The following is a 23,169-nucleotide window of genomic DNA, read 5'->3' as shown; positions in this document are numbered from 1 at the left end:
TTCAACTGCTTTTGACCTGTTCCACAGCTAGCCAAGCAGAAACTTGCAGTAGTTATACTCAGGAAATCATATGCGACAGCCAGATTCCTTAATTGTGATTATCACCAGTAGAATTGTAGAGGTAGAGGTTATGGTTTTGGGATGTGCTATTGAAGAACATTTGATGAATATGTATAGTGCATTCATAGACACTATAGTCATGGCGCACAGGAGCTGAAGGAGGTAAATGGGATTCCTGTGAAACAGACCGATTTACCCTTATGAGAAGGATTTGAAGTATTGTTTGATCTGCATTTATCATTCAGTTTTTTTAATATGCTTTGTGGATGGTGGAAAGGCTCTTGAGAATTCAGTGGGTGAGTGACTCATAGCAGGGTATCCAACTTTTGACTTGCCCTTGTAGCCACAGTAAATGTGTTTGGTCATACCGAGTTTCTGATTAATAATGACTCCAGGAAATTGATATTGAACAACACAGCACAAGTACTGCTGTTGAAATTTAATAGTAGGCGGATAGATTGTTGCGTTTGAAAACAGCCATTACCTGGTACAACAAAGAATCTGCTTCAGAAACTCAGCAGGTCAAGCAACATCTGTGGGAGGAAGACATTGTCAACATTTCGGGTCGAAACCGTGCATCAGGAGTGAGAGCAGAGAGGTCAGATGGACAACAAAGGGAGGAATAGGAGAGTGGCAAGTGGTTCCAATTGTTGTTCAACTCTCCCTTTTCCTCTGTTGGTTCCCATTCTCATCTTTACTCCAGCTCGAGCTCTGGTAGTGCTTTGTGTTCCTGCTTACCTCCCTTCAGTGGTTGTTTCCCATCTTGAGACTCTCCTCCCCCCATCTTGCTCCATCTATGTCCTGACGAAGGGTCTCAGCCCGAAACGTTGACTGTTCATTTCAACAGATGCTGCCCGACCTGCTGAGTTCATCCAGCTTGTTTGTACGTGTTGATTTGACCACAGCATCTGCAGTGTACTTTGTGTTTGCTCTATCTGTTGTTTTTTTTCTTTTTCCTCTCTCTCTTTGTCAGTCTCTATCTATCATTCATCCCCCATAGTCTTCCAGCTCCCCTCCCTGACTTCCAGCATCTGCAGTCTCTTGTATCTCAATAGCCTTCCTATAATGAAGTGACTGGAACGGAACACAATAGCTCCAATCAAGTGTCATATAACCAAAGTTTTAACGAGCTACAACATTACCTCGCAGCTCTTGAACTCAACACCCAATTAATGGAGGCCAGCACTCCATACACTTTCTTAAAACCCTATCAACTTGTGCGGCAACTTTGAGGGTTCTCAGGGTGTGGACCCCAAGATCCTTCTGTTCTTCCACATTTAAAGCATCCAGCCTTCAACCTTGTACTCTGCCCTCAAGTTTATCACTTCACACTTTTCCAGATTGAACTCCATCAGCCACTTTCCAGCTGAACTTCGCAAATTGTCCATGTCCCAGTGTAACCTAGGACAACCTTCTGCAATATCCATAACACCACCAACCTTCATGTCACTAACAAACTTATAACCCACCCTTTAGAAAATACACAAAAAGCAGAGGTCCCAGAACAGATCCCTGCAGAACATCACTAATCACTATCCTCCAGGCAGAATAACCTCCATCTACTACCCATCCTCTGTTTTCTGTGGGCAAGCCAATTCTGAATCCATGCAGCCACATTTCTCCTGAACCCATGCTTCCTGACTTTCTGAATGAGCCTAGCACAGGAAGTGCTACTGAAATCCATAATCTCTGCTCTACCTTCAATTTGTTTTGTAACTTCTTTAAGGAATTCATTTGGGCTTGTGAAGCATAATTTCCCCTCACAAACCATGATACTGACTATCCCTAATTAGACAATGCTTCTCCAACTGCTCATAATCCTGTCCCTAAGAATCCTCTCCAAAGGTTTGCCCACCACTGATATAAGGCTCACTGGTCTATAATTCCCAGGGTTATCCCTATAACCTTTCTTTTTTTTTTATTAAACTTTTTTTATTGTGTTTTCAAGCAATTACAGAATAAAAGTATATGAAAAAAAGTATATTACCCATCCCCCCTCCCCCCTAACATCCCTATTAAAAAAAAGAAAGAAAAAAAAGAAGAAGAAAGAGTGCCTGGATATTGGAAGATCCCCTTGAACAAAGGAATAACATTTACCACCAATCTTCTGCTACTACTCCTGTGGCCAGTGAAAACACAGCGATGATCATCTAAGGCACAGCAATCTCTTCTCTCGCTTCCCATTATGATCTGGGGTATATCCCATCTGGAACCAGAGACTTATAGTACTGTGTAAAAGTCTTAGGTACACACATATAGCTCGGGTGCCTAAGATTTCTGCACAGTACTGTAGTGATCTTATGAATTGCACTGTACTGCTACCACAAAATAAAAACAAACTTCATGACATGAGAGTGATGATAAACCTGATTCTGATATGTGTCTTTATTATAGACTGAGAGTGGGAAGGGGGCAGGGAGAGGGGAATCATGCTTGCTTAGGCGAAGGGGAAGGAAGAGGAGAGGGAGCAGGAAGCACCAGAGAGACACTCCGTAACGATCAATAAACCAATTGTTTGGAATCAAATGACCTTGCCTGGTGTTTCAGTGTGTGTACCCTTACTACTCCCCATCCCAGCATTCTTTCTGTGCCACATGTCCCACACCCTCCCACAGCATTCCACTTTACCCATTCCCAACATCCTTTGCTCCTGCTAGATTTAAAAACTCGCTCTCTGCTCCACCTGGAAAAATACAGTACTGTGCAAAAATCTTAGGCACCTTAGCTCTATATATATATATGTGTGGGTGGGTATGTGTGCGCGCGCGCCTGGACTGTTGCACGGTATTGTATCTACCTAATGTTAACTCAAGGGACTTGTTTATCCTAATGTTTGGTAACAATCTTCCAGTCCTCTCTGAGTTTATTCATTGCAGCAGATAAAAGGTTAAAGGAAAATGTTGCACTCTTGTTCAAAAATGCATGTAAATACCAATGTAGCTGATCAATTTAAGATTGGGAGGGCAGCTTTTAAAATCAGAGAAAACATTAATAGTCCTTTGGAGAAATTGAAGTAGTAAATAAAGAACAGATTTGTCAAAAGCAAATCAGATCTAACTGATAGGATTGAGTTTTATGTGGAGACTAGAACTGCTTGGTTACAATAGCATAGGGAAATGTCATATTTCCTTTTTTTTAAAGAGTTTGATTAAATTCCATGTCAAAGGTAAAGTTGAAGTCCATGGAATAAAAGGTGATGGGCAGAAACAGAATCCAGAGAGTACTGATAAATCTAGAGTTAAATAATACAGTTGGTTATAAACTTAAATGATGTAGATAATATTGGTCCAGGGAAAGAATGGGCACTTACCTGGAGAATCAAAGGCTGCAATCATGCATAAATAGATGCCTTACACCTCTGCTTTGGTGACTGTACTGATCTATAGCTCGTTACTAGAAAGAGATGTGGATGGTCCCCAGAGAGGTGATGAAGGGAGGGGAAATGGTGACCAGAATTCATCTCATATTCTTTGATTTCCCAGCTGGTAATACACTTTTCTCCCAGTTAGTTACCTGCCATTAGAACCCTGCATTTGTTCAAGTGGAGTAAACTTTGAAGGGGCCTTCATTGCTTCCAGCATATAGGTGAAGCACATATTAAACCATGGATTTGAGCATCCTTTTAAAGTTCAAAGTAAATTTATTATCAAAGTACATGTATATCACCATATACAACCCTGAGATTCATTTTCTTGTGGGCATACTCAATAAATCCATAGAATTATAACCATCTTGGGTGTTCAACCAGAGTGCAAAAGACAGTAAACTGCAAATACAAAAAGAAAGAAATAATAATAATAAACAAATAAGCAATAAACATTGCGAACATGAGATGAATAGCCCTTGAAAGTGAGTCCATTTGATGTGGGAACATTTCAATGATGGCGCAAGTGAAGTTGAGTGAAGTTATCCCTTTGGTTCAAAAGCCTGATGGTTGAGGGATTAGAACTGTTCTTGAACCTGGTGGTGTGAGCCTGAGGTTGCTGTACCTTCTGCCTGATGGCAGCAATGAGAAGAGAGCATGTCCTGGGTAGTAGGGGTCCCTGATCATGGATGCTGCTTCCCTGAGACAGCATTTCATGTACTCTCAAACTTTCACTTTTGAAGGCCTCTCATTTACCAAGTATACCTTTGCCAGAAAACAACCTGTCCAATCCATACTTGCCAAATCCCTTCTGATACCATCAAAATTGGCCTTTCTCCAATTTAGAATCTTAACTCGTCGACCAGACCTATCTTTTTGCGTAATTACCTTGGAACTAAGGGCATTATGATCACTAGATGCAAAGAGTTCCCCTACACAAACTTGTGTCACCTGTCCTGTCTCATTCCCTATAGGAGATCTAGTATCATACTCTCTCTATTTGGGACTTCTCTGTACTGATTAAGGAAACTTTCATGAACACATTTGACAAACTCTTTCCCATCCTGCCGCTTTACAGTATGGGAGTCCCAGTCAATATATAGAAAGTTAAAATCACTTGCTATCTCAACCTTGTGCTTCTTGCAACGTTCTGCAATCTCTACAAATTTGCTTCTCGAAATCCCATGGACTGTTGGGTGGTCTATAATATAATCCCACTTAATAGTCATAGCTTTCTTATTCCTCAGTTCTACCCACGAAGCCTCTCTAATGAGCTCGCCAGTCTGACTGAGTATGCCGTGACATCTTCCATGACTAGAAAACCACCTATCCTTGTTTAATGCCTCCCGCTCTATCATGCCTAAACAACAGAACCTGGCCTGTCCTGCCCATCCTGCAACCAAGTCTCACTAATGGCTACAGTGTCATCATTCTACATGCTGGTCCATGCCTTGAGCTCATTTGCCTTTCCTACAATACTACTTGCATTGAAATATATGCAGCTCAGAACAGTAGTCCCACCATGCTTAATCTTTTGATTCCTGATCTTATATATAGGCTTATCAAGCTCGTTCTCCACAACTACTCCACTATCTGTCCTGGGTCCCATCATCCTACAACTCTAGTTTAAAACCCCCCGTGCAGCACCCGCAAACCTTCCCACCAGTATATTAGTTCCTCTCCAGTTCAGGTTCAAACGTCCCTTCTGTCCAGGTCGCACCTCCCCCGGAAGAGAGCACAATGATCCAAAAATCTGAAGCACCGACTCCATAGCTGCATGTTAAACTATGATTTTCCTTTAAGCAACACACACAAAAAATTTCCTTTTTCTGGCTGCATTAGCATGTGGTATGGGTAGCAATCCTGGGATAACAACCCTGGAAGTTCTGTCCTTTAACTTAGCACCTAACTCCCTGAACTCGCTTTATCATGTCACTGGTATCAACGTGGCCCGTGACCTCTGGCTGCTTACCCTCCCACTCAATCCAAGATGTCCCTAACCCTGGTACCCAGGAGACAACAAACTATCCAGGAATCTCGTTCTCATCCCCAGAACATCCTGTCTGTTCCCTTATCCAACAAATCCTCTTTCACTTCAGCTTCCCCCTTACCTTCTGAGTGACAGAGCCAGAATGAGTGCCAGATATCTGCTCACTGTTGCTTCTCTCTAGTAGGTCATTCTTCCCCCCCCTCCTCTCCCAATCCCAACGATGTCCAAAGCGGTATACTTATTTTCAAGGGGAATGGCCACAGGGGTATTCTGCACTGGCTGCCTATTCCATTTCCCTCTCCTGCCAGTCACCCAATACCTGCCCCCTATATCTTAGGGGTGACTACCTACTTGCAGTTCCTAACTATCACCTCCTCTTTCTCCTGTATGAGCCAAAGCCCGTCAAGCTGCAGCTCAGTGCACTTTGTGCAGATATAGTTATCGAGGAGATTGGAGGTGTCACAAAGTTCCCACATCTCACACAAGGAACATACTCTCAACAAGGAACTCTCGACCCACTCTCAACGCACTAGCTATGTACTAACAGAAAAAGATATTACTGGAAGTTTACTTAGAGCCCAAGGCTATGCTTGCCTAAACTTGTTAAGCCAAAGCCAGACCACTCTAACATTACCCCACTCACACAATTCCCACTCTGCTTACACCTTCTTTCTTTTTGTTGACTCAAGCAGTGACTCGGTCCTGATGAAACCTGCAGTTTTCAAGTAGCTTCTGCCCTGTTAGATGTCGCTCTCTCACTCGCTACTTCAAACATCTATATCTTAATCTGAGTGCAGTTAAAATCTTATTTGATTGCACCTGAAACTTTATAGATAGTGGTCAATATTTTATTTTAGGCCTATAGCCAGAATTCTGTTGGCATGCAACCAATGTATAAATAGATTGCAATTAAAATATCACTAGATTGCAAACGAAATTCTGTTTTTTACAGATCCTTTTTTTTTTCAAAAATAGCAATATTTAGTAGTTTCTTTTACTCTTGTACTTCCACCAGATGGTGTGTTGAAACAGAACTAGGCAAATTTCTTGGACAACTTGGAATTTATATATGAAACTCTTACCTCCATTTAAGCTGGCAGCTAAAATTTCTACTTCATCTGGGATTCTTCTGAATCCTTAATTCTTCACAACCATCTTTGCCGTCTATGCCAAATTGTTGGATTCTGAGGTTTTTGATCCAAGGTTCTTTTGGAAGTCAAGAATGAGATATAATCTTGATTCACAATAATTTTTATTAAGCACTGTTGTGCAAATTGCTTCTAATCAAGATTGTTTAATGTCATTTCCTGTACACAAGTGTAAGGAAAACAAAATAATTATTACTCTCGATCCGATGCAGCACAAGAAAAACACAGAAAAATATAAAGAACACAATAATAATAATAAAAAAACATCCAATGAATATAAATACACAAGATAGCTAATATACATACTGTAGCTTTAGTGTGTGTCCAGAAAGTGATGCTAGACTGTACATAAGGTGATTGATAGGAAATAGTTAAGTAGTAGTGGAGTTAGTGGGTGGAGGTGTTGATCAGCTTTACTGCTTGGGGAAAGAAACTGTTTTTGAGTCTTGTGATCCTGGCGTGGATGCTACATAGTCTCTCCCTTATAGGAGTGGGACAAACTGTCCATGAGCAGGTTACTGGTCCTTTTCCGGCACCCTTCTGAATATATGTCCTTGTTGGTGGTAGGTTGGTGCCTGTGATGCGTTAGCAGATTTGACTACCCATTTAGACCCTTGAAGAACCTGAACCTCTGTCCCCGTACCACTTAAACCACGCATTCATCTGGCCTATCTTTTCATTCTTGGACTAGTAAGCTCGTGGCACCAGGAGTAATCTAGAGATCACCTCTCTGCATTTTAATTTCTTACTTAACTCCCTATCTCATTCTTCAGAACCTCATCCTTAATTCAATCAATGATGCTTGTACCAGTGTTTTGCCCTAGATACCTGGATTTTGCACATTAATTTAATGAATTAAATTATTTAATGAATGCAGTACTAATTTTTGAATAAGAAATACAAAATTTTTCATCTTCTTTGCAATATAATTAAATAGTTCTAGGAGATTTTACCCTTGCTTAATAGTTATAAAAAAAAGCAAAAGACAAAATTCCCTGAAATCTTTATAACAAATACAGTTTGATTTAGTTGACTTATATTACTTTCATAGAGATTCTTGTGCATATATTTAGAGAAAGCAGTTCATGTCAAAGATTTTGTCTACAATGATTGCCATTAAGTTGAAAACTATATTTTGTGTTCACTGAATACTGAATAGAAGATATTTATATGAAGTCAAATATATCAACTGAAATAGTGATTTAAAAAAAATTATTCACTTTTATTCAATTTTGAATCATACTTGCTCATTATATTATTTACATAAGAGATGGGATGATGATTTCTGTGTGTTCTGGAAGGATTTACCCTGCAAGTGAAAAGATAAGCAATTTAGGACATTTTTTGCATAGAAAGAATATTCTTACTGTAACTGATGTTTATGAAAAGGCATTTAAGGCAGTTAACAAAGGTTCAAGTGCCTAAAGACATTTGATTTGCTAAAGAGTTGATTATTATAATGATAAGAATTTTCATTATGGTGGTAAGTGCCAATGGCAAAATACTTGCTTTGGGTGTTTTATTTATTGCAGGTTATTCCTGTTACAAATAATTCATTTTGAACATTCTTCCTTTTCATGCATCTGATTTTACTTTGAATCAACAAATACTATATCTCTAAATGAAATTGTAACTTGACTATAAAATATGCACATGATAAAGGTGATTGGTTCTAAACCAGGTGCAAATTATTTTCATCACGAACAAGAGAAATTCTGCAGATGCTGGAAATCCAAGCAACATACACAAAATGCTGGAGGAACACAGCAAACCAGGCAGCGTCTATGGGAAAGAGTACAGTTGACATTTCAGGAGGACTTCAGCAGGACTGGAGAAAACAAGATGAGGTGTAGAGCTGATAGATGAAACTGGGAGGGGGAGGGGTGAAGTAAAGAGCTGGGAAGTAGATTGGTGAAAGAGGTATAGGGTTGGAGAAGGGGGATTCTAATAGGAGAGGACAGAAGGTCATGGAAGAAAGAAAAGGGGGGGCACCAGAGGGAGGTGATGGGCAGGCAAGGAGATAAAGTGTGAGAGAGAAAGGGTATGGCGAATGGTGAAAGGGTGGGGAGGGTCAATACTGTACCAGAAGTTCAAGAAATCAATGTTAATGCCATCAGGTTGGAGGCTACCCAGATGGAATATAAGGTGTTGTTCCTCCAATGTAAGTGTGGCCTCATCACAACAGTAGAGGAGGCCATGGATAGACATATAGGAATGGGAAGTGAAATTGAAATGGGTGGCCACTGGGAGATACTGCATTTTCTGGCGGATGGAGTGTAGGTGTTTGGTGAAGCGGTCTCCTAATCTACACTGGTCTCACCGATATACAAGAGGCCACATCGGGAGCAGTGGACACAGTATATGACCCCAACAGACTCACAGGTGAAGTGTTGCCTCACCTGGAAGGACTGTTTGGGGCCCCAAGTGGTAGTGAGGAGGGAGGTGTAGCACTTGTTCTGCTTACAAGTATAAGTGCCAGGAGGGAAATCAGTAGGGAGGGACAAATGGACAAGGAAGTCATATGGAAAGCAGAAAGTGTGGGAGAGGAGGAGGGAAAGATGTGCTGGGTAGTGGGATCCTGTTGGAGATGGCCGAAGCTGCGAAGAATTATGTGTTGGGAGCAGAAACTGGTGGGGTGGTAGGTGAAGACAAGAGGAACCCTATCCCTGGTAGGGTGGCAGGAGGATGGTGTGAGAGCAACATTGCGTGAAATTCAAGAGATGCAGTTGTGGGCAATGTTGCTGTTGGAAGAAGTGAATCCCCTTTTTTTGAAGAAGGAGGACATCTCCTCCGTTCTGGAATGAAAAGCCTCATCCTGAGAGCAGATGCAGTGGAGACGGAGGAATTGAGAGAAGGGAGTGGCATTTTTACAAGTAACAGGGTTTGAAGAGGAACAGTCCACCTTTCAATTCTACTACTCTTCTGTTTTTCTCCAGTCCTGCTGAAGGGTCTCAGCCTGAAATGTCGACTGTATTCTTTTCCATAGATGTTGCCTGTCCTGCTGAGTTCCTCCAGTATTTTGTGTGTGTTGCTTGCAAATTATTCTCTTTGGGTTATAGTGCTAACAGGTTCATATAATTCAATCATTTTGTTTAAAGGTGTTTTAGATCATCTTGAACATACATATTTCATCACTATTGCACTGTTTTTTTGTGTCAGATGTATGAACTTATTGCCGCTCCATAGACCCATTCACCTTGCGAATGTAGTTTTGAAATAGCTATGAGGCTGCTGATGTGATTGTAATGGATAACAGTTGTTTTACTTCTATCTTGCTACATTTTTTATTGCAGTCAGATTTGATAAAGATGCTAATCGTTACTGGGATGAATTCTACAAAGCTCATCAAAACAAATTCTTCAAAGATCGCAGATGGTTGTTCATGGAATTTCCTGAGCTCCTACCACAGAAAACACACAAATATAATGAAATTGACCTTGAATCAAAAAGTACTTCCATATTATGTTCACATGTTTCCTTGCAAACACAAACAAAATTGGATGGTATTATCAGAACGCATGCTACAACGACATTTGAAACTCCACAGATAGCTGATTCTGTGGAGAGAACAAGAACCAATGAAGGCATGAAATTGGATGATAAAAAACAAGACCAGCAATGGACAGACAGACTAAAGGATCAAGGATATTTTCCTGGTACCGATTTCACATTCAAGATTTTTGAGGTATGTTATCAGAACCAAAAGTAAGGAGCTCTGTATTTTTCTAAACTCGTGCAACATTTTGTTTAACATACAAATTTTATGTAAAATTTCCAACTCAGTATGTCATCAGAACTTCAGTAACAATGCATTTCCAAATACTTGAGATCTTAGCCCCAAGTTGTTAATGGACATAGCAAGACCGGAATAAGAAAATAGTGCTATGAGATATGTGAGAAGCAGATATGAGATGTTTGGTTATGAACTGAGATTAAAATCAAAGTTCAAAGTAAATTTATTATAAAAATACATATATGTGCCATATACTACCTTGAAATTCATTTTCTTGCAAGCATTTGCAAGAAAAAGGAAATACAATAGAATTTTACAAAAACAACTATGCATAAACAAAGACAGACAGACAACCAAGGTGCAAAAGAAGAAAATCTGTGCAAATAAAAATAATACTAAAAACATGAGTTGTAAGTTCAAAGACAACAAGTCTTTGGAAGTGAATCTGTAGGTTGTAGAATCAGTTCAGAGTAGTGGTGAATGAAGTTACCCACATTGGTTCAGAAGCTTGATGCTAACTGTTCCTAAACCTGGTGCTGTGGGACCTAAGGCTTCTGTACCTCCTGGAGGTAGTAGAGAGAGGAAAGCATGGCCAGTATGATGGGGCTCTTTGATGATAGATGATGCTTTCTTGTGCCAGCACTCCTTGTAAATGTGCTCAATAATAGAATGAGAAAACAAAGTAATTGAAACCCCATTCCTCAATGGTAGAGTTTTTGTTCAAGCACTTCAAGCTAGAAATTCTGCTTTCTTTTAATGAAAATTCCATTGATTTGATGAATAAATCCAAACCCTCTAAGCTGGCATAGTTTCAGGCTTAATTCCTGGTGTATGCACGCTTAAAATAGCATGTAAATATCCAGGCAATACAGGCTAGTCAGTTTAACTGGTGATAAAAGAGCTGCAAGAAATAATATTTAGGGACAAAATTAACAATTGTTCGAACAAACACGAGGAAATCTGCAGATGCTGGAAATTCAAACAACACACACAAAATGCTGGTGGAACACAGCAGGCCAGGCAGCATCTATAAGGAGAAGCACTGTCGACGTTTTGGGCCGAGACCCTTTGTAAGGACTAACTGAAAGGAGAGATACTAAGAGATTTGAAAGTAGTGGGGGGAGGGGGAAATGGGAAATGATAGGAGAAGACTGGAGGGGGTGGGATGAAGCTAAGAGCTGGAAAGGTGATTGGCGAAAGTGATACAGAGCTGGAGAAGGGAAAGGATCATGGGACGGGAGGCCTAGGGAGAAAGAAAGGGGGAGGGGAGCACCAGAGGGAGATGGAGAACAGGCAGAGTGATGGGCAGAGAGAGAGAGAAAAACTAAATATGTCAGGGATGGGGTAAGAAGGGGAGGAGGGGCATTAGAGAAGTCAATGTTCATGCCATCAGGTTGGAGGCTACCCAGCCGGTATATAAGGTGTTGTTCCTCTAACCTGAGTTTGGATTCAATGATTTGAACAAAGGTTTTAATAATGTCTCACTTTGCCAGCAGAGTTTAATCCTGAGAATGAAAAGGCTACACAGCATTGATACCAAAACAACACACAGAAAATGGTGGAGGAACTCAGCAGATCAGGCAGCATCTGTGGAATTGAAGAAACAATTGATCTGAATAAGGGTCTCAGTCCAAAATGTTGACTGTTAATTCACTTCCAAAGATGCTGCCTGACCTGCTGAGTACCTGCAGCATTTAATGTGTGTGCTGTGGATTTACAGCATCTGCAGAGCTTCTTGTGTTTAAGTACTGGTACCAAACTGGCTTTGTATGAGGAAATGGAGCCTTGGAAACAGTTTGTTTCACAGTTTGAAGGATGGTTATATGGTGATGTTCCTAAACAATTTGTAATAAGACTTTCCTTCATTTATTTTAAGATTCATACATATCTAGCAAGGACAAATGACATAAAAGAGAGCAAAACAGTAAACAAAAACTTTGGGGATACGGCAGTAAAATGGACACATGACCAATTAAATTTTATGACTTGAAGTGTAAAATCATACATTAATGTTTGTGGCAGGAAAAACAAAGAAGCTTTCATTAAAGGCAGTCCAATTCCTCATAAAATGGACAGCCCACCGAGTGCAGTGTCTGGAGAGTGGAGAAGACTGATTCAGTTGTAGGAAAGGAAGCTGAATAATCATCTCAAAGAAACAAATTTGAAGGCCTGTGGGAAGAGAATGGAGTATGGGACTAACTAGATCACTCTGACCTTGAGCCAATATGGACTCTGGATCAGTGACCTACTGTGTTGCAACCATTCTGTGAGTTTAGACTTGTTGGATAAGGGGCTTGCTGAAGCAAGGAAAAAGACGCAACATTATGCTTAAAAATGCCCAATTTATTTATTTTGGTGAATTAATCTGATGAGAAGATGATACAATCTGGTTGTATTTTTGTTTTCACGGGCTTCAATACTTTTGGTTAGATTATAATCCACAAAAATTTTAACTACAAATGGTATTGTGGGATTAAATTGTAGACCAGGCAGAAATAGAATTTATACATGTTGATAATTTAATTGCTATTTAACCCAAGGCAATAAAAGCCAGAAAGGTGATGTTTTACAGCTGTAGGGGATGTTATGTGAGAACATTATTCCAAGAGGCATTTGCACATCTTACATAAAGTACTACAAATATGGACAGAGTGTAGACTATGAAGATCCAGAAGATAGCGGTCTTGGCACGTCTCCAACAGTAATGTAATTCTTGTTGCCTGTGTGGATGATCACAGGCTGAAGGCACCCACTCAGCGATTCAGGAACAGCTTCCTCCCTGCCATCTGATTTCTAAATGGACATTGTACCCATGAACACTAGCTCACTACTTTTTTATTTCTTTGTTTGCAATACTTATTTTAACTTAACTATTCCTACTGCTGCCATAATGTTAACAAATTTCACGAAATACGCCTGTGATATTAAATCTGATCTGAGTGCAAAGACTACAGTGAGATTAACAACTTTCAACAGTACCATGGTTAACACCATTTCAACAGTGGTGGTGGGGGGATTGGTTTGGAGTGTGACAGGGAGGTATCAAGTTGCAGGAATACAGAAAGATGTTGTGGTGAACTACATATACCTGTCTGGACTGCTCCTGTGGCTCCTCCCACTGACCCTGCTGACTGCTCCTGTGGCTCCTCCCACTGACCCCTGTATAAAGGCGATTGAGGCCTGAGCCCGGCCTCATTCTCCAGGATGTAGTGTTGTTCATTCTTCCAGTCAATAAAAGCCGATATCTCGCTTCTTACGTCTCAGAGTGAGTTATTGATGGTGCATCAGATGTAACAATAGGGAATAAAGTATTTGCCATAAAAGCAAGTGTGAGTCTCAAAGGCTGTGTTGTCTTCCTGCTGCCAACATTAAAATCACTTCAGATCTGAAGGGGAATGTGGTGTGAGAAGGAAACATCCATTTGTTTTGTTCTACGTGACAAAGTCAATGATTTAATCAAGACTAAGAGAAAAGGTTCTGTGAATGAGCAGATAGGATCTAAATTAAAATTCGGAACTATAAAAACAAGCAATCTCTGATTTATTACCTAAACCAAGTGCAAATTTCATAGAACACAGCATCATTCAGCCATTCATAAGACGTAGGAGCAGAATTAAGCGATTTGGTCCATCTAGTCTACTCCACCATTCCATTATTTATTTATTTAGTGGTAAAGCTCAGAGTAGGCCCTTCTAGCCCTGTGAGCCACACTACCGGCAACCCCCAACAGCCCAATTAACCCTAACCTAATCAATTTACAATGACCAATAACCCTACTCAGTATGTCTTAAGACGGTGGGAGGAAATTGGAGGACCTGGAGAAAGCCCACGCATTCCATGGGCCGGACGTACAGAGACTCCTTACAGAGGATGCAGGAATTGAACCCCAAACTCTGGAATGCCCCAAGCTGTAATAGTGTTGCACTAACTACTATGACATCTGATTTATTATCTCTCTCAACTCCATTCTCCTGCCTTCTTATAACCTTTCGTGCCCTTACTAATTAAGAACCTATCAATCTCCATTTTAAATGTACCAAATGACTTGACCTCCGCACCCATCTGTGGCAATGGATGCCTCAGATTCACCATCCTCTGACTAAAGAAATTCCTCCTCATCTCTGTTAGAAAGGGATGCCCCTCTATTTTGAGGCTGTGCCCAGTGGTTCTAAACTCCCCCACAACTAGAAACATCCTCTCCACATTCACTCTATCTAGGCCTTTCAATATTCAACAGGTTTCAATGAGATAGGCCCTCATTCTTCTAAACTCCAGCAAGTTTAAGCACGGAGCCACCAAATGCTCCATTCATGGAAGAGGCAAACAAAAGATCTCTTTGCATAAAGAATAGTGAACCTTTAGAATTTTGCTATTCAAGATGATTGAGGAGAATCAACCACTGAGCATGTTGAAGACACAGGCCAATAGATTTTTATATATTAGAATTGGAAGTAGAGGAAGTAGAGAATTGATCAGGAAAGGTGCTTGGGTAATTCACTAAAGATGTAGCAGACGCAAGGAGAATGTTTTTGTAATCCTTAACAGTTTTGAGTATATAGATGCAAAGATCATTGAAGGTGATAGGACAGGTTGAGAAAGCCTATGGGAGCTTACACTTTATAAATGAAGACTTCCGATACAAGAGCTTCCTATAGCTGGAATTCTGTGATTATTGTGGTTACAGCACTGCAAAAAGGATATGAAAGTCCTACAAGGTTGCTGAAAAATTTAGTAGATTGCTCCCATAAACTTAAGTTAATAGAATGGATCATTTACGGTTGTTTTCCGTAGAGCAGGAAAGGTTGAAAGATATTATTGAAACACCAGGCAGTTCTAAAAAGGTACAGTTCAAAAAAGATCCAGAAGACATTAAGTGCTAGTTAAAAGTGCTAATGTGTTGCTGAAATAAAGCATTGTTTAGCTAATCGTCATGATCTAAAATTTACTGCTTCAAAAGAAAGTATAATGCAAAATGAGTCATTGTGTACAAAAAGGGAATTAGGTAGTAAGCAGAAAAAGGTATTGCCAGGCTAAATCATTTCTTCATGTGTTGTAACAGTTCTGTTTCAATGTTCCTAAGGAAGTTTAGGTGATAATAGCAAAATAGCTACTGTACATTTGGTCTCAGTGCACCACACAGTAAAGTAAGTTAACTTTTGAGTGAATAGTAGATTCTAAATATTCAACTTCCTATTGCCTATTTTTGGATAGCTTGAGGCCCTCTCTACATTGGTCAGGGTCGACCATGGATATTGCGACCAGGCTGTCTACGTGATATACGAGCCAGGGCAGTATGATATGGAGAGCAAGCTGTTGCCCATGCAGAAGGCTCCATCTCTCCACGCAGCTGATGAATCCAAAAGGACCCAATATAGTTTGGCACCAACAGTGTTGCAGGAGTTGCCAGTCAGCATTGAACTCAACAAAGGATTGCCTTAGGGACCAGCTCCAGATTTTTCCTTCTTGTTTACTCCCAAAGTCTTCCCCTTGAGTGGGAAAAGCACAAGGCAGCAGAGGTTTGAGAGAGTTTTCCTTCTCCAAGATGAGCTGCCAACTACGGCTGACAGCTTGACAGCTAGTTTTAAGGCACCAGTAACCTGCCTTTGCCCCTTCTCTCTTCAGTAGAAGTGGTTCTGTAGGCTTAGTAGCTCAGCCACATGTGAAAGCCAGGAGCAGTACTTAGTTGTCAGAAGCTATTTGAGACAAATGCCATCAGGAGCATTTAATAGATAGTGGAGGCTTATCCCCATTACCACCCCCACACCCCCCACGGCAATGACAACGTTAAGGAACCGTACTAACTATGGATGGATTACTAACAGGCTATTTAAATCCGCTGTAATTATTCTGCACTGTTAATGGTAATGATGTAAAAATTGAAATATTTTTCCAAAAGTGTGAATCACACAACATATGTTAGTGATAATGATTCTGATTCTATATGTTTGAGGTTCCCTATTACAACTTTTGTTTAATTTGTGTAAATCTGATGAAACTTTTGCATTTCAAATTCAGATGAACCTGAACAAAAAAAATTAAATTCAATCTTGTAGAAAGGGTAATTGAAATACATTATTCTAATTATTGCTAATAAAAGAGAATTGTAAATCCACTAAAGTGGCACTGGTAATGAATACATTTATTGATTAATTAAGTGAGTGGGCAAGGGTCTGGCAGATGGAGTACAATGTTGGTAAATGCGAGGTCATCCACTTGGGAAGGAAAAATGAAAGTGCAGATTATTATATAAATGGTAAAAAAAAGTGCAGCATGTTGCTGTGCAGAGGGACTTGGGAGTGCTTATGCATGAATCACAAAAGGTTGGTTTGCAGGTGCAGTAGGCTATCAAGAAGGCAAATGAAATGCTGGCCTTCATTGCTAGAGGGATTGAATTTAAGAGCAGGAAGGTACAGAGTATTGGTGAGGCCACACCTGGAGTACTGCATGCTGTTCTGATCTCCTTACTTGAGGAAGGATACACTGGCTTTGGAGGTGCTGCAGAGGAGGTTCACCAGGTTGATTCCAGGGATGAGGGGTATAGACTATGAGGAGCAATTGAGTCACTTGGGGCTGTACTCGCTGGAATTCAGAAGAATGAGTGGGGATCTTATAGAAACATATAAAATTTTGAAAGGGATAGATAAGATAGAGGCAGGAAAGTTGTTTCCACTGGCAGGTGTGACTAGGACTAGGGGGCGTAGCCTCGAGCTTCAGGGGAGTCAAGTTAGGACGGGGATGAGGAGAAATGGCTTTTTCCAGAGAGTGGTGAATCTGTGGAGTTCTCTGCCCAATTAAGCAGTGGAGGCTACTTCAGTAAATATATTTAAGACAAGATTGGATAGACTTTTGCTTAGTGGGGGAATTAAAAGTTATGGGGAAAAGGCAGGTAGATAGAGATGAGTCCGTGGCCAGATCAACCATGATCTTATTAAATGGCAGAGCAGGCTCGGCGGGCCAGATGGCCTACTCCTGCTCCTATTCATGTTCTTAATTAACCAAAAATATAGATGTATTATTTGATAATTTACTTAAATTAGAGAATATAAAGTTAAATTAAAACCCAGAAACCATTAAGCTTTTTAAAAAAACACTTAATTTCCATCTATCTCTTCATTTACATCTTTGCAATAGCCATGGAAGTCAACAAAGTTAATTGTACAATTTTTAGCAGCTCATCAATGATTTGCTAAAGCAGGAGTTGCCAGCCTTTTTTATGCCATGATCCCTACTTTTAATTAAGGGGTCCAGGTTGGGAACCCCTGATGCTAAAGGGAATACCAAGATAAGCTCCAATTTCACATTTCCACACTTTCCATACATGGATTTCCATGGTGTTTAGAATCTGTATAACTCTTCCCTTGCAACAAAATGCTGGAAGAAACCAGCAGGCTAGCCAGCATCTATGGAAATGAATAAACAATTAATGTTTCAGGTCAAGGCCCTTCTTCAGCAAAGGGGTAAAACACCAGAATAAAGTGGCATGGGGGAGGGGAAGGAGGACTAGCTAGAAGGTGATAGGTGAAGTCAGTTGAGTGGGAAAGGTAAAGGGCTGGAGAAGAAGGAATATGATAGGAGAGGAGAGTGTATCATAGGACAAAGGGAAGAAGGGGGGCACCAGAGGAAAGGGATAGGGGGGTGAGGAGAAAAAGTAAGAGGCCAGAATGGGGAATAGAAAAAAAGAGAAGGGGGGAGGGATTTTTTTTTACTGGAAGGAGAAATCGATAATCATGCCATTTGGTTGGAGGCTACCTGGACAGAATATGAAGTGTTGTTCCTCCACCCTGAGACTGGCCTCAGTGTAGCAAAAGAGGAGGCATGGACTGACATGTAGGAATGGGATTAAAGATAGGAATTAAAATGGTTGGCCACCAGGATACTTTTGGTGGATGGAGTGGAGGTGCTCAATAAAGTGGTCCCCCAAATTACATTAGGTCTCACCAATGTAGATAAGGCTGCCTTGGGAAGATCAGTACCAAAAGGTTGAGCCTTTAGACTTTGTGATGCAGACTCTGCCATTTGACCATAAGTTTTGAAATGTTTTTCACGTGTACTTGTGTTACTTGTATTGCACTGGCTACAAAATTAATACAAGTTAATTAAAGCTGAATATTTATGCTTGATTTTAATATCAGGTTGGATGTGGTGCTGGAAACAGTGTTTTTCCTATCCTGAGTAAAATTTGGTAAGTAAAATGACATTGGAACTAAACTTATGGAGTTTAGTAATTCAATATAGAGTTTAAGTACCAGGCATTAAAATATTATTCTGCTTAATTATTAGTCATAATTTCATGAATGAAAACATTTATTTATAAAAACACACTTACTCTAATATGAAACATACACAAAGTGTGAAAGCAAAATGGTATAAAATTTGACAATCTGAAAAATAAACAAAATATGCTGGAAATATTCAGCGCGCCAAACAAAATCTATTGGGAAAGAAACAAAATTAATATTTCAGATTGATAACCTTTTCTCAGAACTGGGATGGAATCCCCAAATTAGGGTGAATGGAGCTTGCTTTTGAAGGTCTCAATAGAACAGTTAACAAGGATAAATTATTTAGAACAGGCTCACTTAACCATATTTTTCTTCATTCTTTCATTCATCCAACAATTTGATATTTTGAAAAGCCTGCTTAATGGTTAGTGTGGACTCAGAAGGGCCAAGGGTCTGTTTCCATGCTACAGGACTCTGATTCTCATGACATATTTTAGTCCATGCCAGAAGCAAAATGTTGGGCTAGAGACCTGAAGGGTGGTAAGCAGGTTCTTTTCCTCTAACTTTGCACAATGGAAATGGGGAGAGGCTAACTATTTATTTATAGTTTGCTTCAGCTGCTGATAAACTGGTGGTGTCTGTAATAGGAGATGAAATTCTAAATATTTAAAGAAATATTAACTTACTAATGCCAAGACAATATGAATTTCATAAATGACATTTTTGATTAATAGAGTATTTCTGAAAAAAGCAGAGCTTTGTGGAACATTAAACTTCATTTCATGAAATAATAAAATACAAGAAATGGTAAAGATAATGGTATAGGAATAAGAAAAATGCAACTGTGAATACTGAAATAATTGGAGGAAAGAAACATAAAATATCTCTTGAAAAACTGTGGGAAAAAGTTGTTTGATGCCTATTTAGTATGCATCTGGTAACTTCTTGCCTTTGTTGAAATTGCTGCTGCTACATTCTATGTTTTTGTGAATGAAAGCTTGTCGAAGTGTCCACTGCAGAATTACATCTTGTGAAAGAGTATCTGTTGATACGACATAAAGCAAAAAATGAAGATCTCAATCATGTATTGAAAGAGTGGATTCATCAGTATCAGAGTGAACATTGCCATTTAATGGTATGCTGATCATGAAACAAAGAAATATCTATCATGATGAACTGAAAGTTGAACGTAATTGTGAATATTCAGCAGACTGGCTGCAGAAATTTAAGAAAATGCACAGCATTAAATTTTTAAAGATCTGTGGTGACAAAGTGCCTGATGATCGTGAAGTAGCAGAGAAATTCATTGATGAGTTTGCCAAGGATCATTGCAGATGAAAATGTAACATGCTACATCACTACAAGTGTGTAATGAACAAGTGGAAGACACAGGCTGCTTACTGGTAGCACATAAATTCAGAGTCGGAATGATGGCTATCTCATATATTCCAAAATCTGAAATTCAGAACACTTCTGGCACCAAACATTTCAAATAAGGGGTACTCAAACTGTATTTATTTTGTATGTTCTTTGTACCCATTAACATTTAAGCCCCAGTCAGCAGTGCCTTACTTGTAGACCATTATCATTTCCAGCTGCCCAGGTAAATCCTTAGCTCTCTAATTTTTTTTTATTATTCCCAGGTGTCTGAAGCATGTGTCTGAATCTGCTTTATTGCAATCCATGGTTCAATGCATTGATCCTTTGCAAGCTGCACATTAATCCTTTTGCTACTTTTTATAACATCCATCTATGCAATAGGGAGCATAACAGCAATATTGAAATGATTACTCTAGAGGAAAGTAAAGCAAGGAGAGAGGAATAAATATGCAGGGAGAATATATTGTTCATTCCCATTTTTCTCTTATTTGTGCTATAATGTAGATGTATTGACATTTTGAATGAACAATTGCAATCAGCATACATGTTGTCAATCTATGTAAATCTTTTAAAGCACTCGGGTTATATTGTATTTACACTTCTAGTTGATTGGAGCTTGTATGGATATCTCTGCTAAATGATGTGTGGCTTCAAAATGAATCTATTGCTTTTTCACTCAATTTACAAAAAAGTAAGATTAATGTTTGATGAACATTGTAAGCGTATCCTCATGATTGGCAATTTCTGGCTATATCTGAAGGTTGTATTAACTTATTAAAGTGTACTGCCATCTACCAGGTCTTCATTAATTGGTCAGTGTTCTACACTTGATTTTTTGAAGGCTATGAGCCATGTTCTCCAAGTCACATGAAAAATATTATTTCTGCATGATTAGCATTTATTGCTGGTATTAGTGGAATAACATTTTTTTTGAGTTAGCCTTTGGGTAGTTTATTTTTGATAGACTAAAAACTGAAAAGACAATTTTCTATGGATAGTATATTGTGAAGTTTGCATCAAGATTAAATTCTGATACCTCACCTTCCAAATGCAGATGTAAAATGGAATCAGGAGAGTGGAGTGTTGATTGGCCTATTGTTGCCAGGTCTGGCTACTGTCAGGCAAAGCTCACTGTGTTTTGTTTAGCTTGTGCAGTAATTCAACCATGTCATGCTCTGCTGCACCTCACTTCAAAAAATGATAATGTCTCTTGGCCAATCAACACACACAAAATGCTGGAGGAACTCAGCAGGCCAGGCAGATTCTATGGAAAAGAGTACAGTTGACATTTCAGGCCAAGACCCTTTAGCAGGAAACATCAACTATTTACTCTTTTCCATAGATGCTGTCTGGCCTGCTGAGTTGCTCCTGCATTTTGTATGTGTTGCCCAGATTTCCAGCATCTGCAGATTTTCTCTTGTTTGTGATGTTTCTTGGTCACTTCAAATTCAAATAAGTAGCTCAAGCTTCCTCTTTGTGTATGTTTGTTGCTATTTTTCATGAATCAATGAGCAAATGGTTCTAAGTAGAAAGTCATCACATAAAACAATTTAAACATTATATCAAGGAATTTAGTTAATAAATAGAGCAAATAAGGAAAATTCATTTAGTAGCACAAGAAGTTCTGCAAATGCTGGAAATCCAAAGCAACACACACAAATGCTAGAGAAAATCAGCAGTTCAGCAAACACCCATGGACCCTTCATCAGGACCGTTCTTCAAGATTCCTTCAGTGAATCTTTTCACAAGGAAAGCTGTTCCTCCTCCCCCATTTCTTGTGACCATCAGCTTGTTTTCATTTTTTTCTCATTGATGTCTTTGAGATGGTTATGATTTCCTACTAGAAGTTTGGACAGTCCACATTCTTTTTGACATAGAGTAATGTTGCAGGTACACCACAGAAAGCTATTCTGCCTCACTGACAATGTGTGTACCTTATATGAGCCTTAGATCTATTTATATCTAAATCTACCAACCTAATTCTATGAATATTTGTCTAGCTTTTTTCTCAAGTGTTCCTGCGCTAAGAGCTGAAAAGTAGTGAGCCGTACATTATAAACTGTCCCTGTTAAGGGTGTTTTTTGTGAATTTCACATTAGATTTATTAGGGGCTATCTTATATTGTCCTGAGTTCTATCTTAACCTTGCAGATGAAATTGTCTGAGCACCCGTCAAATCCTTTGCCAATTAACAATCTTTAAATCTGCCCTCACTTATTTTTAGAGAAAATGGACTCAGCCTGGTCACGTTTGCTCCATTCCTTCTTGACGACTTCCATTTGGTATTGTCCATTATCACATAGCCATGTTTTGTAACTGGTCATATGTGAACCTTTATTTTAGTACTTTCCAGATGGTATTGAATTTTATACTAATTGAACTATACTTTTCATTTTTGGTGTATATTGGTTTAAGTTTCTTTATATAAAGTGAGATTTTCCAGTGTGTTTAGGTGAAACTGAATAGTTATATTCAAGGAAACGGAAATAGTTGACATTGTTTTCCTCATCATTACAGTGATACCAGTACCTTTCTTTATTGCTGTGATTTTTCAGCTTGTGCAGTGGATCTGGTGATGGTAGGCACTTAAATTTGTTTTTCTTCATTTGTTTTAATATAAATCATTAAAGCTTATTGATTCGCTTTTAGACATAACAATTATAGCTAGTCAAACTGAAATTTTAGATCTACATTGTGTTAGACAAGATACTATTAAATTTTGATTGATATTTAAAACTAAATAAATCAATAAGATTTAAACTTTAAAAAGGAAGGTGCTTAAAGGATGAAGATAATTTGGATTTTGGTAATGTATTAAGGGTGCAACTTATTTCTTTGATTTTTAATTGTTACATTTATATTTTATAAATGAAGTTTAGTTTTTAATAAATAAGAACAAAATATCATACTGTTAGCTGTAATAGTTATGGTCTTTATGTATATTATTTTTTAACTCTCTGTAGTCTCACCCTTTGTACAATGCATCCAAATGTTATGCCTTTGTTCATGATCTGTGTGATGAAGCAAGCTCCACCTACCCATTTCCAGATGGAAGTATTGATGTCATTCTCCTTGTGTTTGTGCTTTCTTCTATTCATCCAGAAAGGTAGGTGAAGGTGAAGGGCTAGGAGAAATATCTTCAGATCATTTTTTACTTGAGGTTATTTAACTTCAAAGCAGAGGTGTGGGTTCCAATATGCTGGAGCCTAATTTAGATGTTAATAACATTTCAGGACAAATGTTAACTTGGAAAAATAGATGACATACAAAAAA

General features: G+C 39.1%; 1 protein-coding gene across 5 annotated transcripts in view; it reads left to right on the top strand.

Annotated features, from left to right (window-relative positions):
* The window catches only part of mettl8 (methyltransferase 8, methylcytidine), a 65,684-nt gene that overhangs the window by 21,637 nt on the left and 20,878 nt on the right, over nt 1-23,169 (top strand). For all 5 annotated transcript variants that reach the window (XM_073047297.1, XM_073047298.1, XM_073047294.1 and 2 more), the window contains exons 4-7: nt 9,856-10,247; nt 18,428-18,477; nt 22,414-22,474; nt 22,860-23,002. In XM_073047297.1, coding sequence (XP_072903398.1) covers nt 9,856-10,247; nt 18,428-18,477; nt 22,414-22,474; nt 22,860-23,002 — 646 coding nt within the window. The remainder of the gene's footprint in view (nt 1-9,855; nt 10,248-18,427; nt 18,478-22,413; nt 22,475-22,859; nt 23,003-23,169) is intronic.

This window comes from Hemitrygon akajei, chromosome 5 (assembly GCF_048418815.1).
Source record: "Hemitrygon akajei chromosome 5, sHemAka1.3, whole genome shotgun sequence".
Taxonomy (NCBI): Eukaryota; Metazoa; Chordata; class Chondrichthyes; order Myliobatiformes; family Dasyatidae; genus Hemitrygon; species Hemitrygon akajei.
The sequence above is the reverse complement of the archived record's forward strand: the minus strand, read 5'-3'. Positions and strand labels throughout refer to the sequence as shown.